General features: G+C 37.3%; 1 protein-coding gene across 5 annotated transcripts in view; it reads left to right on the top strand.

Annotated features, from left to right (window-relative positions):
- The window catches only part of KCNIP4 (potassium voltage-gated channel interacting protein 4), a 402,031-nt gene that overhangs the window by 327,276 nt on the left and 59,499 nt on the right, over nucleotides 1-15,256 (top strand). The window contains exon 2 of one of the 5 annotated variants that reach the window (XM_050896295.1): nucleotides 10,639-10,740. The exons of the other annotated variants lie outside the window; for them this stretch is intronic. Coding sequence (XP_050752252.1) covers nucleotides 10,639-10,740 — 102 coding nt within the window. The remainder of the gene's footprint in view (nucleotides 1-10,638; nucleotides 10,741-15,256) is intronic. 5 annotated transcript variants of the gene reach the window in all.

The following is a 15,256-nucleotide window of genomic DNA, read 5'->3' as shown; positions in this document are numbered from 1 at the left end:
TTTGTACTTTGTAAATTATTTGCACATTATTTCAAAATGGTGCAAATGCATCCTAGTATTTTACATATTTGCAAATATGTGACTCCTGAATTTTAATAAGCCTTTAAAATGTATAAGAAATTTTTATCAGTTAAGTTCTTATATTCACCACTGCTAAGAGAATTTGTTGCTTCAAAGTGGCTTCTTTAATTATGACTTTTAGAACACTAGTGAAAAATTGACAGTATTTGAACAGTGCTATCCAGATCATTAATTCTTAAACCTATCTGAGATTAATTATAGTCTCAGAATGCAACTGTAGTCAAGATGGACTAGCAGATTGAGTAGAAGTTCTGCATTTTGGCACAAGGTCATGTTTGTGTAACAAATTACATACTGATCCTTACGGAGGATGGGATTTACAAGAATATATTTATTACTTCTAGCCAGCCTAATCACAAATCCGTCACACTTACCCAGCCTCTAAAATTCATCATGCGCACATACTAGGTATTTTTAATTAACTTAGTGCTTGTTAAGACTGTCATCGGTTGTGTGCTTAGAAGTTGTTTTCAAGCTGGAACTGCATACACAGCTGTAAAAGCTACAAGAGTAGCTGCATCATTCTTAAGGAAACTAGAACACTTTTGAAATAAAACGCTGCTTTTACTACTTTGTCAGTAGGAGTACTGTGCTGCATCTAACTACATTAAGTAATTTATAATAACTCAACTCTGTACCAAGGAAATGTAAATGTAAAACATCATGTTACACTTGGTTTTAAGGCTAGTTTATCAACAGGAAGGACTGATACTCTTTTCTTCTATTTCTTCCTTATAATATTTTTAATGAAGCATTTAGCGAATGGCACTATTTTTGGTTTCTTTACATCTCTTTGCAAAAGAGAAAAGTGTATTCTTCATTACTTTGTTGTGCCCCTTTTCTGTCTTGTTCAAAAGTATTATTTTTATGGAAGCAGGACACAGATCATCAACGGAAAGTAGAGCACTTCACCCCAAGACTGGCAGCTTAGCAACTGAAAAATATCAGTGTTTAAGAAAGGCTGGGTGCCTTCTGTACAAAGATGGTGTAATGTCACTATCTCCCCAAATCAAAATGACCTTTACGCTAACCACCAAAATTTGCAGAAAAATGTTAGCAATCCAAGTATGGAATATAAAATTTAAGCTCCAGACAAATCCTACTGAGCTCTGTGGAAAATTTGCAGTTGACTTTGACAGTGAGTGGGCTTGGAAGTGACCTCATCCTGAACGATCTAGGTCAGAGCTGACTCACTTGGGGCTAGTTCAGCAGAATTGAAAAGTGTGCACTGGTTTCATTTCAGCATTTTGTGAAAGTTCTCTGAGCTCTCAGTGAGACATCTCTCCTAAGAACTAAATTCATATAAAGCATTTAAAAAACACATTACAGTGACAGCCTAGAGCAGTGCAGGTTAATTATTTCCACTCAGAATAATTGGATAATAGTGTGAACACTATGAAGGTATACTCCACAAATTATTCATTAAAAGTATCTCTTTCTGGTCTTCTCTAATTCTCCTAATGAATATGAAAAGACTTTTCTCTACAAAGTACAGACATGCTTGTTAAGGGATGTTATAACACACGCCACACACATGATCTGGGGGAGACACAGACACTAGCCCCCCAGCAGCCAACACCAGACACATGGGCTGTGACCTGTGGTCCCACTCCAGCCACCGGCACTGAGCCCCTCACTCACACTGGACCCCCCAGTAGGTGGTTTGCAGGACACACACCATTCCCAGCCCAGTGGCTGGAGCTGAGACCCTCACCCGCTCCAGTGGGTGGCACAGAGACCCCACTGGCTCCAGTACCTGACACCAGAGACCAGAGACACCTACACAACCGGTCTGACTTCAGCTACTGGCCCTTTGGCAAATGTAAGCATATCTAAGTCCAGCTTTGTACATGTTCACATACACCAGACACACAATTTAGATAAGCTAAATATGGAGGTAATAAATATTTGAAAGGTCTCTCAACATGTTTAATACCTTCCTATTTACTTTTTCATTCTAATTGTTAACTCCTCTTTAATGTTTTTACTTTTTCTCTCTCTTTCCTTTCTCTGCTGAACCATTGTTTTTCATTGTAGATTATCTCGTATCACCCATTTGATTTCTTTCCATCGTCTGTCACTCGTTTTTGATAAACTAATCTTTTTGTCTTCAGTTACTCTCTCCAGTCTTTTTACAACAATATTTTTCTCTCTCTGCTTTCATATTCCACAGCACAGGCACTGCATATCACTGTTTTTTAGTCCCCTGGTTAGAACTGATCCTTCATTTTGATTGAAGTATCAATTAGTTTTCCTCCATTGCAAAACTCAGTGAATCTCCGCTAAACCAGATAGATAAACTCAATTTGTTATCACTATTTAATCACAATTAGTAACTCAAATTCTTTAACAGGTTTTCTTTACAGGTTCATGCTTCCATGCCTGCCACGCTGAGCGTACCAGCCCTGTAAGCGAGGGAGTGCTCGGAGGGTCTCTTACCCCCCGTCAGTGGTGCCAGCCCTTCAGGCTCCTCACTGACCAGGGACACTACCATTGAGAAGTCCAGACAAGTTTACCCAGTGCTAGGGCCCATTTTGCTGCTACTGAAGTATCCACCTTGCTTAGGCTGTGATAAAACACACTGACTCTTCTGTCCTTGTATTCATAAGCCTTCTGCAAGATCTCAGGTTCCTCAGCATCTCTTGCTTTCATCTGCCAAACTATTTCTGTTGCAGCAAATTTGTCTATTTATGTGACTATTTGTCTGTTCTATAGACAAATTTGTCTATTCTTGTGAATAGACATAGCAGTGTGACTTCTCCTAAGTTAAGTGTCCTTCCTGAATATGAAATAAAGCATTCTTGAGCCACATAAAGATTTTCTTTGGCCCAGAGTTTATATTTGCTGCTTGTTTCTTTGACAGAAGCTGTCATTATATTAAAGCTATACAAACATGTTTGAATCAAAGCCCAATGAAAAAGAAAAAAAATACTTCTTTTCTCTTTTTTGATTCCTACTTACACACTGGGGTTTAAGTCTGTTAGAAAATGTTACATACAAAAGCTCTTAGCTGTTAAGTTCTGTAGTTCAGCATTTTTATTTCAATTCTAAAATCCCTTTGAGCAATTAGGAATTTCATTAAGAATAACATACAACTATTTTATTGTTCAGGAAAGTAAAAAAGAGCCTGCCTTCAAACTATCGTACTGGACAGATTTTTTTTTTTTTTTTTAAATTTCTCTGCACCATTGCGCTGCTTTTGGCTGGGATAGATTTAGTTTTCTTCACAGTAGCTAGTATGGGGCTATGTTTTGGATTTGTGCTGAAAACAGTGTTGATAATTCAGGGATGTTTTACTTATTTCTGAGCAGCGCTTACACAGGGTCAAGGCCTTTTCTGCTTCTCTCACCACCCCACCAGCGAGGAGGCTGGGGGTGCACAAGAAGCTGGGAGGGGACACAGCTGGGACAGCTGACCCCAACTGACCAAAGGGATATTCCATACCATATGACGTCATGCTCAGCATATAAAGGTGGGGTAAGAAGAAGGAAGGGGGGGACATTCGGAGTGATGGCATTTGTCTTCCCAAGTAACCGTTATGCGTGATGGAGCCCTGCTTTCCTGGAGATGGCTGAACACCTCCCTGCTGATGGGAAGTAGTGAATGAATTCCTTGTTTTGTTTTGCTTGTGTGCGTGGCTTTTGCTTTACCTATTAAACTGTCTTTATCTCAACCCACAAATTTTCTCACTTTTGCTCTTCTGATTCTCTCCCCCCTCCCATGCGGGAAAGGGAGTGAGCGAGCGGCTGTGTGATGCTCAGTTGCTGGCTGGGGTTAAACCACAACAACCATCTACTACATGCTTCTTCAAGTATTATTTTCCTTTCAACTGGTCCCTCCTCTAACTTAAAAACCTCTTCCTCCTAATCTGTCTCCTTCCTAGATCCCTACAAGATAACTAACTTTCTGTTGGTGTAATTTATAGTGTGATCATTTGTATAGATTATGGTTAGTTAAAAACTTCTATACTTATAAACAACAGAAGGGGAAAAAACGAAGGAAACTGCATAGTTCAGAGTAGCAATCAAACAAATCCGGTTCATTGTGTATTCTCTCATATGCTCACATGGTCCAGTTCAAGTGAGATTTTTCTAAAGAAAGCAAGTGATCTGGTATAAATAAGTTTCCTGTCACAGGGGACCGGCTTAGCTTTACACGTGCACTGGGAGTGTGTGTGCAAGTGTTTTAAGTGGTATTAAATGAACGAAGTGGTATTGAAAAACTACTACATTTTCAAGCTTTGCACTGAAGAAACTCTCTGCAATTTTCAGTGTTTATGCTCCTGGAGATGTTTATAACAGTTTTAGATAATGTTTGCATTAATGTTCACATAGAAACTGTTCATAACATAAGCAGTTTTTCAGGTTGAAAAACTGCATGTATGTCATGGGAAGGCATGGTCTGAATAAGAAAGCTGTATTTGGGAAATTTAATGAAGACAGTAAGGACAAAAGCGTGTCTGTTTCTCTGTTTTATATTTTTTATACTTTGACACTTCTCTATTTCTTCTCTCCTGTGATATTAGCTTTTTCCTCTCTTCTTTCATCCTTTTCCATTTGCTAATCCCACAAATGCCCAACTGTAGTTACTGTTTTTGACAAGATCACTTGTTCTTTGTCCTTCATTTTCAATCCATGTTCAGGTATTAGTGGCCTCCAGACTTTCCGATTGACTCTGACCTCTGATTAATAGGTAGAGAAGTGTGGCTACCAGCTCCTAATCCGTGTCTGCCATTGCGAGGCTGATTTAAAACAGTATGTACAAGGGAATTTAAAGTGAAGGAGAGCAATCTGACTCTTGAATGAGTGCTTCAAGGTAGTCCCTAAAATGCTGCCAGCCATTTTTTCAGCTCGATACCTTCATGGCTTCTCCTTGTAGCAGATCTGATGTGGTTTATAGGGCTTTAGTAGTCCATGAAGCTGATAGGTATATTTTGTGATGAAAAACAAACTTAGGGGCAGTAGAGGAAGAACCACTAAAAATACATATGTACAAACAAAGGAGATGGGCAAGAATGTTCTCCTGGCTTGGCAAAAAATGCTGATGATCTGTCTAGTAGCCTACTGACAACTCACACGGTTCCTCGGCAGGTGTTTCCAAAGAACTGAGGCTGAGACTTATAAATATTTATGTTGTACATCATTTTATTTCATTCCCAGACTCACTACACAGAAGGAACATGTACTCGGATTTGGCTCTCTTCCACAAGTCCTGAACAGTGAATATGAAATCTGCACTTCATTTTGTCTCCCTTGCCTCTCCATCTGTGCTGAACCATTAACCGTTTAGTGGGGCTGCCAGCCCTTAAGGCCCTGGCAGAAATTCCATCATACAACTGAAACTGAGCGTAAACCATTATGCCAAGAAAACACTTCATACATTTCTTTTTTTAGTTTTCAGAATCTTTGTCACTTCCTCCCAAAATTTTAGAGTTAGGAAAATGACCTGTGCAGCGTGGCTTTCAGATTTTATACTAACTCTCTTCCAAAAAGATCACATTCAGAACTAATACAACATAGGCATTTTTCCCATTTTCATGGGAAGACTTAAAATCTGGTAGGTGAACAAAATCCAAATTCCAGCACTACTGGGAGCTTAGCTGTACTGCCAAGGCGTTGGATGTGGCCAGTGGATTGTAAATACTGCTGAGTAAAAAGTGGAGTGAGACTTAAACAGTGGAAGCTCGTCTGTTGTCTTTGCCAAATAAAGGAGGGAAAGTTTAAGAAAAAAAGTAAACAAAAATAAAAAAAACATGTAGGGAAAAAGAGTGGGAAAAAAAGAGGTACTTTTACAGGTGACTTTTCTCTTTCGCTGACAGTGAAGGAAGAATTTGTTGGGAGAATTGTTTCTAGTTTTTGAAATTCCTATTAAACAGGATGATTACCTGCCCCAAAAGCTCTTTTAAGTACTCAGATGACTGTACCTTCTACATTGACATTTATCACCCAAATCCCATTACGAAAAGGCAGCAATGAGGCAGGAGGCAAGGCAGGAGAGTGCTTCTTTGAACAGAGGGCATTTGATGCAGACAGGGAAGGTGGGCAAGACTTTGGGGGCAAGGGCAGCCACAGCACAGTCCATCTTGTGCACTTAGTGGGAATGTAAGGCAGACTACCTGATTTATCTGCCAAACCACCAAAAAGTGGCCTACCTGCCCTCACTTTCATGTTGACTACAAAGAATTTGCAAACAATCACACTTAGAAAGAGAGATATTTTGCCTCTGAAAACTCCTGCAAAAATCCCTTGGCTTGATAGCCTTTCCTGGGGTAGTCTCACCTATCTCTGTAAGATCAGGGCAATATGTAATATGTACTGTCTTTCTAAAGCAGGGATCATACATCTGAAAAAAGTAAATATGTAAAGACTTAAGATAGTCTAGGTATAGATGTATATGATTAGGAGTATATGGTCATTTATAAATCACTTATAACTTATAATTTGTAAACAATAATTTTTATATTCTAATGCATCCTTTTTCCTTATCTTTTAAAGTCTTTTATGACTATATTAATTTGTTATTTAATGAGGAAAAATTTTTGTGCTACTTTGTGTATTTTTTGGTAACCAGCAGTGTCAGATCTACATCAGCCTGTCAACATTGTGATATTGGACTGACTAAGTCAGACACATAACAATGATCTGGATGCTTTTGGCCAAATATCATTTTTAGAAGTAACAATTCAGAAAACAATTGTACTGACCATGTGTATGCATGGTACTCTCCACATTAAACTTTTATTAATAAAATCGTAGAGTTACATTTCTCTAGTTTAAGTATCTGTAAATCAGAGGTTTAAGCCATTGGTGCATTTATCAGTTGCAACTACAGATATAAATCATGCTAAATAGCAGTCACTTCTAAAGGATGTCTAGTATGCCCAATATCTATATGCAGCACATGTATCAGTGCAGCAGTACCTAGATATGAAAAGACGTAAGCCATGCTCCAGTTACAGAGCATTTTGTGAAGCGTGAGCACCTCTTGGGACAATCGCCCACAATTCCAGGTGGTGTCATACGGAGATGAGTTCTAGGACACTCCCACAGTGAATTCTGGGGAAAAAGTGTGTCTCAGGTTAATTTTCATTGCAGAGGAACAAATTATCAAACCCAAGAGCAAGCAGCACCAGTTAACTAACTTGAACTTGAAGAACCTTCACACTTAATCCAGAGGAGTTTGTGGCTGATTGGGTTAGGTATAACAGCTATGAAATCTCTAGTCAACCAATTATTAAAAAAAAAAAATCAAGAAGAGTTTGGAAAATTCAGCTTCTTCTGAATATGTCTTTGCAGGCTTGTCCTGGTTTCGGCTGGGATAGAGTTAATTTTCTTTTTAGTAGCTGGTACAGTGCTGTGTTTTGGATTTAGTGTGAGAATACTGTTGATAACACACTGATGTTTTAGTTGTTGCTAAGTAGCGCTTATCCTAAGCCAAGGACTTTTCAGTTTCCCATGCTCTGCCAGCGAGGAGGTGTACAAGAAGCTGGGAGGGAGCATAGCCAGGGCAGCTGACCTGAACTAGCCAAAGGGATATTCCATACCATAGAGTGTCATGCTCAGTATATAAACTGGGGGGAGTTGGCCAAGGGCGTGGATTGCTGCTCGGGGACTGGCTGGGCATCGGTCAGTGGTGAGCAATTGCATTGTGCATCGCTTGTCTTTTCTTGGGTTTTATTTCTCTCTTTTTGTTATATTCCTTTTTATTACTATTATTATTATTATTATTATATTTTATTTTATTTCAGTTTTTAAACTGTTCTTATCTCAACCCATGAGTTTTACTTTTTTTTCTGATTCTCCTCCCCATCCCACTGGGGAGACGAAGGACTGGGCGAGCAGCTGCGTGGTGCTTAGTTGCCAGGTGGGGTTAAACCACGACGAGGCTAAAAATTACTATGATTCTATTCTAGAAGTTTGAAGGAAGCAGCATCAGTCCATTATTATCGGTGTGTTGGTGCTTCATGGCTCTTCATCTTGTCAGGAACAGCCATTTTGAAGACCGGTAATATGATAAGAATCTCTTACTATATAATAAATAAATTTTAACCTACCTTAGATTAATTAGCTTCTTCATGGCCACAGCTTTTTCCTCAACCTGTTTCAAACTGGGCAAATAGCTACAGAATTCACAGAAATTATTATAATATTTCATCTTAATTAACACTTTTAGTGTTTTAATGTGTATTAAACACTGACTCAGGTTAGGCCCAGCGTGCAACATATTTTCTCTGTATTAAGTAGTCCTTTACTCATGAAAAATCACACTGAAAGCTGTAGCAGTGATCAGGAGGTCATGACAGCGGACTGCAACAGCTGCAGAATAAACTGACTGCAGCCACTGGGAGCAAAAATTTCTGTGCTGCTTCCTCATACTGTGAGAAGATAAACCAATTCCTTCACCACTGCCCTGATCTTAGTGTCAGCATTTTAAATTAGCTGCCAGAAGTGAGTACAAAAATTATACTGTCCTCCTAAGTTACTTGTCTGATATTACTTTCTCCCATATATTTAATTTTATTTTTGACCTTGATCATACCACTGCAAAGCCCATATGGTTTGCATTGAATTCCCTGAGCTGTTGTGTGAACATAAAAGTAGCAAAATTATTTGCTTACTCAAGGCTTTGAGCTTCAAACTCTTTGGAAATAATACATCCCTTTAGGTTTTGCAAAGCACTGTATACATCTTCAGTAATTACATAGGTTGTCGACCTATGTAATAATGTAAGTAATACATGGACAGCGAACCTTTGCAAACCTTAACTCAAATTAACAAGCTAGAAGTAGATATTTCTAGATCATGTCTGTGCTAGAAGAATTCCTAATAAAGAAAAAAATCTTTAAGATAAACAAATTTCCTTTGTGTTCAGATATCTACAGTACAAGCATAGTGTGATACTGCAGACACTGCCAGCTGAAACCACAAGGTGTCCATTTAAAGGCTCAGTTTTTGTACTCAAACTAAAAATATGGAGTTTGAGATACCCATCAGGTCACAGATTGTCTTTTATTTTTTCCATTTATCCGCACAGTGTTTCTGAGTTGAGCTGATAGTTAAGTGCTACAAATAATAAGTGTATTCATTCTTATTATTTGTATCAAAAGGTTTTGACATTTCCAGAGATGGTCATTTAGTCCATCTGACCTTGTGCTGAAACTGGATCGTTTTGTCCTTTCACCAGAGCTGCTGTTCTCAGAGGCAGAATTTGCCTGGTAATGGTCGATTTTTTAAGGCTGTGGTTGAGTCCTGTTTTTCCCCATTTCTTTAATTTCATTTCCTTCAACGTTTTATTTGTGTACAAACTGAGAAATATTTTTTCTTTCATTTACAAAGTTTAATATCCTTAAAGCCTTCTCACTTTCTCCTGTTCCCAAATACAAGTGCATACTTTCTCAAGATTGCCTACAAGCTTCACTTTTAGTGTTACAGGTGGGAGGTTCCCACTGTCTGGTTTGGTGACAGGGAGGAAACTATTCTACATCATGTCCCTAACACCAGTATTCAGCACAAGTGCGGTAGCAGGGATAACCCAGGATTATCCTGGTGACTGTGCTGCTAGCACGGGAACTGTCAGTCGTGTCTTTCATTTCTTTCCCCATCTGTTTGGCATTCTTGCTGTTGTAGCAAGAGCCATCGCAGAGCAGCGTTTGTGTTTGAGCGCATGCAGTGGAAATGAAAAGTGCAGGAGTTGCATAATGTCCAAACGAAGTTCTGCCTTTCTCAGGAACATAAATCATTTACTCAACTGTTTTACAGATGTTAAGTCTGTCATTTGCAGCAAATATCCATCCAGGAGATGCTTGCTCGTATCACCCATTTTGTATAAAATTGTTAGTTAGACCTCACAGGCAGTTACTCTGACACTTTCCTTCACAGTAAATAAGGGTAATGCTGTTCATCTGCTTTATGGCACATGAACATTAACTATTCAGCCATGTCAGTATTTAAAGATGAAAATTTAAATGATACTTATTTTTATATATATGTAGAAAGTCAAATATTAAAGAAAAGGGAGACTGGCTACACATCATGGTTGATATTTTAATATTCAGAAAAGGCAAAAGTACCAGGTTGGTTATTGCTGAATGAATTATATGGGAAAACTCAGCCGTGGAACTAGAAGACTGCCAGAAAGGACAACAAAAGATATCTTTGAGACTTTATTTGGTTTTGGTTTTGTTTTCCATATTAAACTTCAAAATCAAATAAAATTAAGTCTTTAAAATATTTTAGCATTAAAATTTTTACAAACACTCTTACCTTGTGTTGTTTCCAATACATAATCTGATACTTCTCTGTTAGATGTTTTAAAATGGGTTATAAGAACTTTTTAAGAGATGCACACATACAAAAAAAATCCCCTTTATTGGAAAGATACAAAGACAAAACAATTTTGTTGTCCTCTTCAAAAATTCTGGTTGCCCTTTGCAATTTAGGATGGCTGCCATCTGTTTGGCCTTTTCCCATCAGGATTCTGTTATAATGATGAACTCTGCAGCATGTACAGAAATTGTTCTCAAGCCTATATTAACAGTCCTGATAATATATTTTTTAGGTTTCCTCTACGCTCAGAACAGTACCAAACGCAGCATTAAAGAGCGACTTATGAAGCTCTTGCCCTGCTCGGCTGCCAAAACGACATCTCCTGTTTCTCAAAGCAAGTTTTATTTTTCATTTGATTTTTTTTAGGTTTGCATGCATCAAAAGTTATACTTTCATTAACTGCTCATCTGAGAGACAAGATATCTACTGAAGTAATCGTATGCTCTATTGAGGTTTAAAAGGAAGTGATGAACAGATTTGTGGGCTGGTAACAGATTTGCCTGTGCGGAGCAGGATGGGAAGATACCAGTGCCAGGGTCTGCCGCACAGGAGCTGCTGGGTTGGCACTTATGCTCCGCAAACTGGCTGAGAAGTGATTCACTGGTTAAATTAAATACCTGCTCTCAATGTATTTGAAAAGTGGTATCTTTTTGTGTACATGTGTGCACGTGTCTGTGTGTGCTTGCTGTCCAATACACAGGATAGTATCAGCAGTATTGGTCTGGGAGGAAAGGCTTGGCTCTGCAGGTTTTGACTATGTAACATCAAACTATTTAGGGAGCGAGACCTAAAGTATGTGTCTGAAAGAAAAATAAAAATGAGATTGAAAACAAAATATGTGAATGTAGAGATAAAGGAAAAGCACACTGACACTACCTTTAATGTCTTGATATGCTGTGAGGAAATAAAATCTCTCCAGGGTAGCTAACAGATAAAAATAGGGGGAGGGAGGGAGGCAGGGGGGAGAGAGAGAGAGATCCATACAGAGATACATACATACATACATGTATACCTAGACAGAGACCAATTATAATAATAACACTAATGTCTTCCTATACAAATTGGCTACTATAACTGATTTAAAAATATCCCTGTGGACTCAATTCAGTCTAGATTAATTTGACTTAATTCTAGACACTAATCTGAACACCTAAAATTACAAGCTGAGTGGTCCCTGTGCTTCCTATATACTCGGCTGATATCAATGAGGTAAAAAAATACCTCCAAGAGCAGTTCCTTGTGTCCAGTGATTATGGGACAACCCAAGGCAACTTGGCTACGAACACAGGCACCTATTGAGTGCCTAGACTTCAGTGGTATGGATCTAGGCTTTCTTTTTGCTACCCCACTTCATTGTTTTTCATATGTTCCTCTATAAAGAAGGCTGTGGTACTTGCTTTCCTTTCTAACTATTTGAGATCTCAAAGATGAAAAGCACTAAAGATGTGGATGCACAGTGACTTTTTCATGGTGGCTTCAGCTGATGTGTTTTACTTGAAAATAGGGTAGCTTAAAAAGGTCAGTTACTGTCATGACACTTCCTAGTAATTCATTATGTAGAAGTTGTTTTCAGCTATGTGGCCTGAATAATGTAGCTTTAGACTATAAAAGGAATCGTAGAATCATGGAATCACAGAATCACAGAATCACAGAATGGTTTGGGTTGAAAGGGACCTTTAAAGATCATCTAGTCCAACCTCGCAGGGACATTTTTCACTAGATGATAAGGTTGCTCAAAGCCCCATCCAACCTGACCTTGCCCACTTCCAATGATGGGGCATAGAAAAGAAAAAGGAAATAGAATAGAAGGAATAGAAGGTTTGATTTGTTTGTTTGAAGTTGGTTAGAGAGCAACACATCCTTATTCCTTACACATTTCTATGCGAGCTTTTTGTCTGCACAGGTAACAAAAAATATTTAGAGTCAGTCTTAATAACCTTGACCATGCAAAACTTGTTTTTTCGTGCTGAAAGTGTTTTACAAACCGGAAGAGAAGTCAAAATAAAACTTGCATTAAATATTTCATATTTGAGAATCAAGTAGTAAAAAAAGATGCATTCAGCATTTTTCTCTGTGCTCTTGTCAATAATGAAATGCTATATTAAGAATGTTGTATTAGATGAAAATATTATATTAAATAAAAATATCATTGTAGACACACGTTGTTATTATCCATTTTGACATAATGTGCTATTTGATTTCTGCTAGCATGAAAGAAACAACATTGTAATATACTAGGAATGAAGCCAGCACTGCCTACAATAACAATCACATAATGCAAATTCCTTAGAATTTTTAAGGGGAATATTTTTAAAACAAGTAATTTGTTAAAATATACATGGCTTGAATTTGCACTTCTGCACTTAACCTCTATCACTATGTGCAGAAAAAGGTTACCTGATAAATAAAATCTTATTTCAACATTCCCATTCAACAAAGCATGTCAAAGAATGCTTTTTCTTATTTGTGTGCTTTAGCCTAGTAAGCCTAAACTTAAATCCGTCCTTCCTTAGCTAAATTTTTAAATGCATGTGCTAGAGACAGATCTAGAATCAAGAATGGTTTGGAAAATAAAAGCGTGTGTGCATGCAGTTATTAAATAGATAAGGGAGCTATAATTTGGGGTTTGTGCAGGCAAATGCATGTGCACAATTTTTACAGATATGAACTGAGCCCTGACTTTGGACATGCTTCTCCAACTGCCGTTATTTGAAAAGTATGTCTGCTTTTTGCATTGCTTTTATCATTTTGTTCTTTAATGAGGAAAGAAAGGTTCAAAGCATAGCTCCTGTGGCAAATACATTAAAAACTGTCTTTACTATTTAGCTGGAAGAAGGCTACTCATTAATGAAATCAGTAAGAATATTTTGTTTCATATATTAATGAGTGAATATGAACTTGTTTCTGTTTTTCAGTTGACATATGTTAGCCTTTTATGGGAAAAAAAGAACCCTTAACTCTTAGGCTGAAGAAACTAGAGAACTGAAATAGCTAATTTTTCATTAATGTCATAGAAATCATTAATGTTTAGAAATAGATATATTTTCACACATTTTTAAAAGTATAGATTTTTTTTCCAGCCTGGATAACGGTCATCATAAGCGTAAAGAAAAAAATTAAAAACTTGCAAGTGACTCATGAAAGCTATAGTATTTTAATCAGCATAGTTGGCACATTATAAGGAAATCTATGGTGATCTTATTTTTGGATTATTTATATCTATAAGAGACTACAGAAATACAGTGTGAGAAGACTGTTATACTGAAACTTTTCATTAACAGAAAGACAACATCACCACATTGCAATCTTCTACATTCTCACCGAATCATTAAAACACAATAAAAATGTTTATTATTAAGGATATGCCAAACATTGTGCTCAGCATCACATTGTCTGGCCTTTATTTCTAGCCTCACATTTATTACGTGTATTAATTTAGCTTCTAGAATAGCTTGTAGATGTCTCTCTAGGTAGCCAGATATTTCACAAATGGATGCTTAGAGAGCTCAATTCCAGTTAAGTTCCTTTCTGTCTAAACAATAGCCCATTTAAATCCCATACAAATCCCATACAACTCCTGGCATATAAAACACAAGTGTCTTTTCAACAGTATATATTCTCAGGTTGACTCTTTTGTCAATTTAGTATAAGCACCTAGTGTTGACTTGCTGTTGACAAAAAACATTTTGCTGCATATCTACAGCATGACATTGTTACAGGGACTTTAGCAAATATATAAAGAATATAAAAGATAAATCTCTTAAAACATGATGGAAAGGCTTTAAAAACCTTGCAAAATAAACCCTGGCTGTTCTTATGCAGAATTAAAATGGGACTCAAGAACTTTGCTACACCTTCCCTAGGTTAGGAAGACAGCTTCTTAAATCTGGACCAGCTTTATTCCAGTTTCATCTATAAGGGCAGGATTTTCAAGACTCTCTCTTTGCACCTCAACATGTCAGAAACTATCTTTTTTAAGAAGAGAACTAAAATGTTCTTATAATCTTGTGAGTTCAGATACTGGCCCTTTAAAACTATTATCAAACATCATAAGGTCAATGTAAAGTTCTGTCAGTTGGGTTTTTTGTCAATACCATTTAGATTGGAAGTTTTCATAAAGATGGTAGTGGTCTATGAGTTGTCCGAGATAGATAACGTACAAAGAAAAATGAAAGAGAAACATGTTATAGCTTGTCCACAAGCCAACACACAATGGACATTCTGAGGTAAGACTATGGGTGACACTGAGATCATCTTCCTGAGATGAGTGCCAACGGCAACATCTCTTTGACAGGAGAAAAGACAAGGCCCTACAATTTTGTGAAGATTTTTCCAAATAGTTTATATATTTTTATTATATCTATTTAAAGGTTTTTCATTTTTTGTTTATCTGAACTATATCTTCTGATGCCAGATTTCTCCCAAGCAGCTGAAAGTTATTATTACTGCATTGTAGCAGGACAAAAATATGTGAAGATGTAAGCATAATACAGTTTTAATGGAGTATTCTAATATTGTGCTCTTATGAAAATTGAACTGAATAAAACCTTGTTTTAAGAATGCAGAGTCCCACACTGATGAAATAAAATATAATCTTCAGCATTGTAGAAGTGACAATTATGCGTGTTTGTTTTCTCTCAAGTCACATTTCTATAGCTGGTATAATTCTTAAACCAGAATAAGGCAGTGATTTGATTAAATTAGTCTGGAGTACTACATAAGCTATGTTTAATGCTGGCAGTACTTAAAAACAGATGCACACATTCATATTTTTGATCAGGTATATGGCTGGCACCCCATATAAAAAATACATACTGTAAGTTTCTTTAGCTATTTTATTGAACTTTCAC

This window comes from Gymnogyps californianus, chromosome 4 (genome assembly GCF_018139145.2).
Source record: "Gymnogyps californianus isolate 813 chromosome 4, ASM1813914v2, whole genome shotgun sequence".
NCBI lineage: Eukaryota > Metazoa > Chordata > Aves > Accipitriformes > Cathartidae > Gymnogyps > Gymnogyps californianus.
This window is presented reverse-complemented; position numbering and strand designations above follow the sequence as displayed.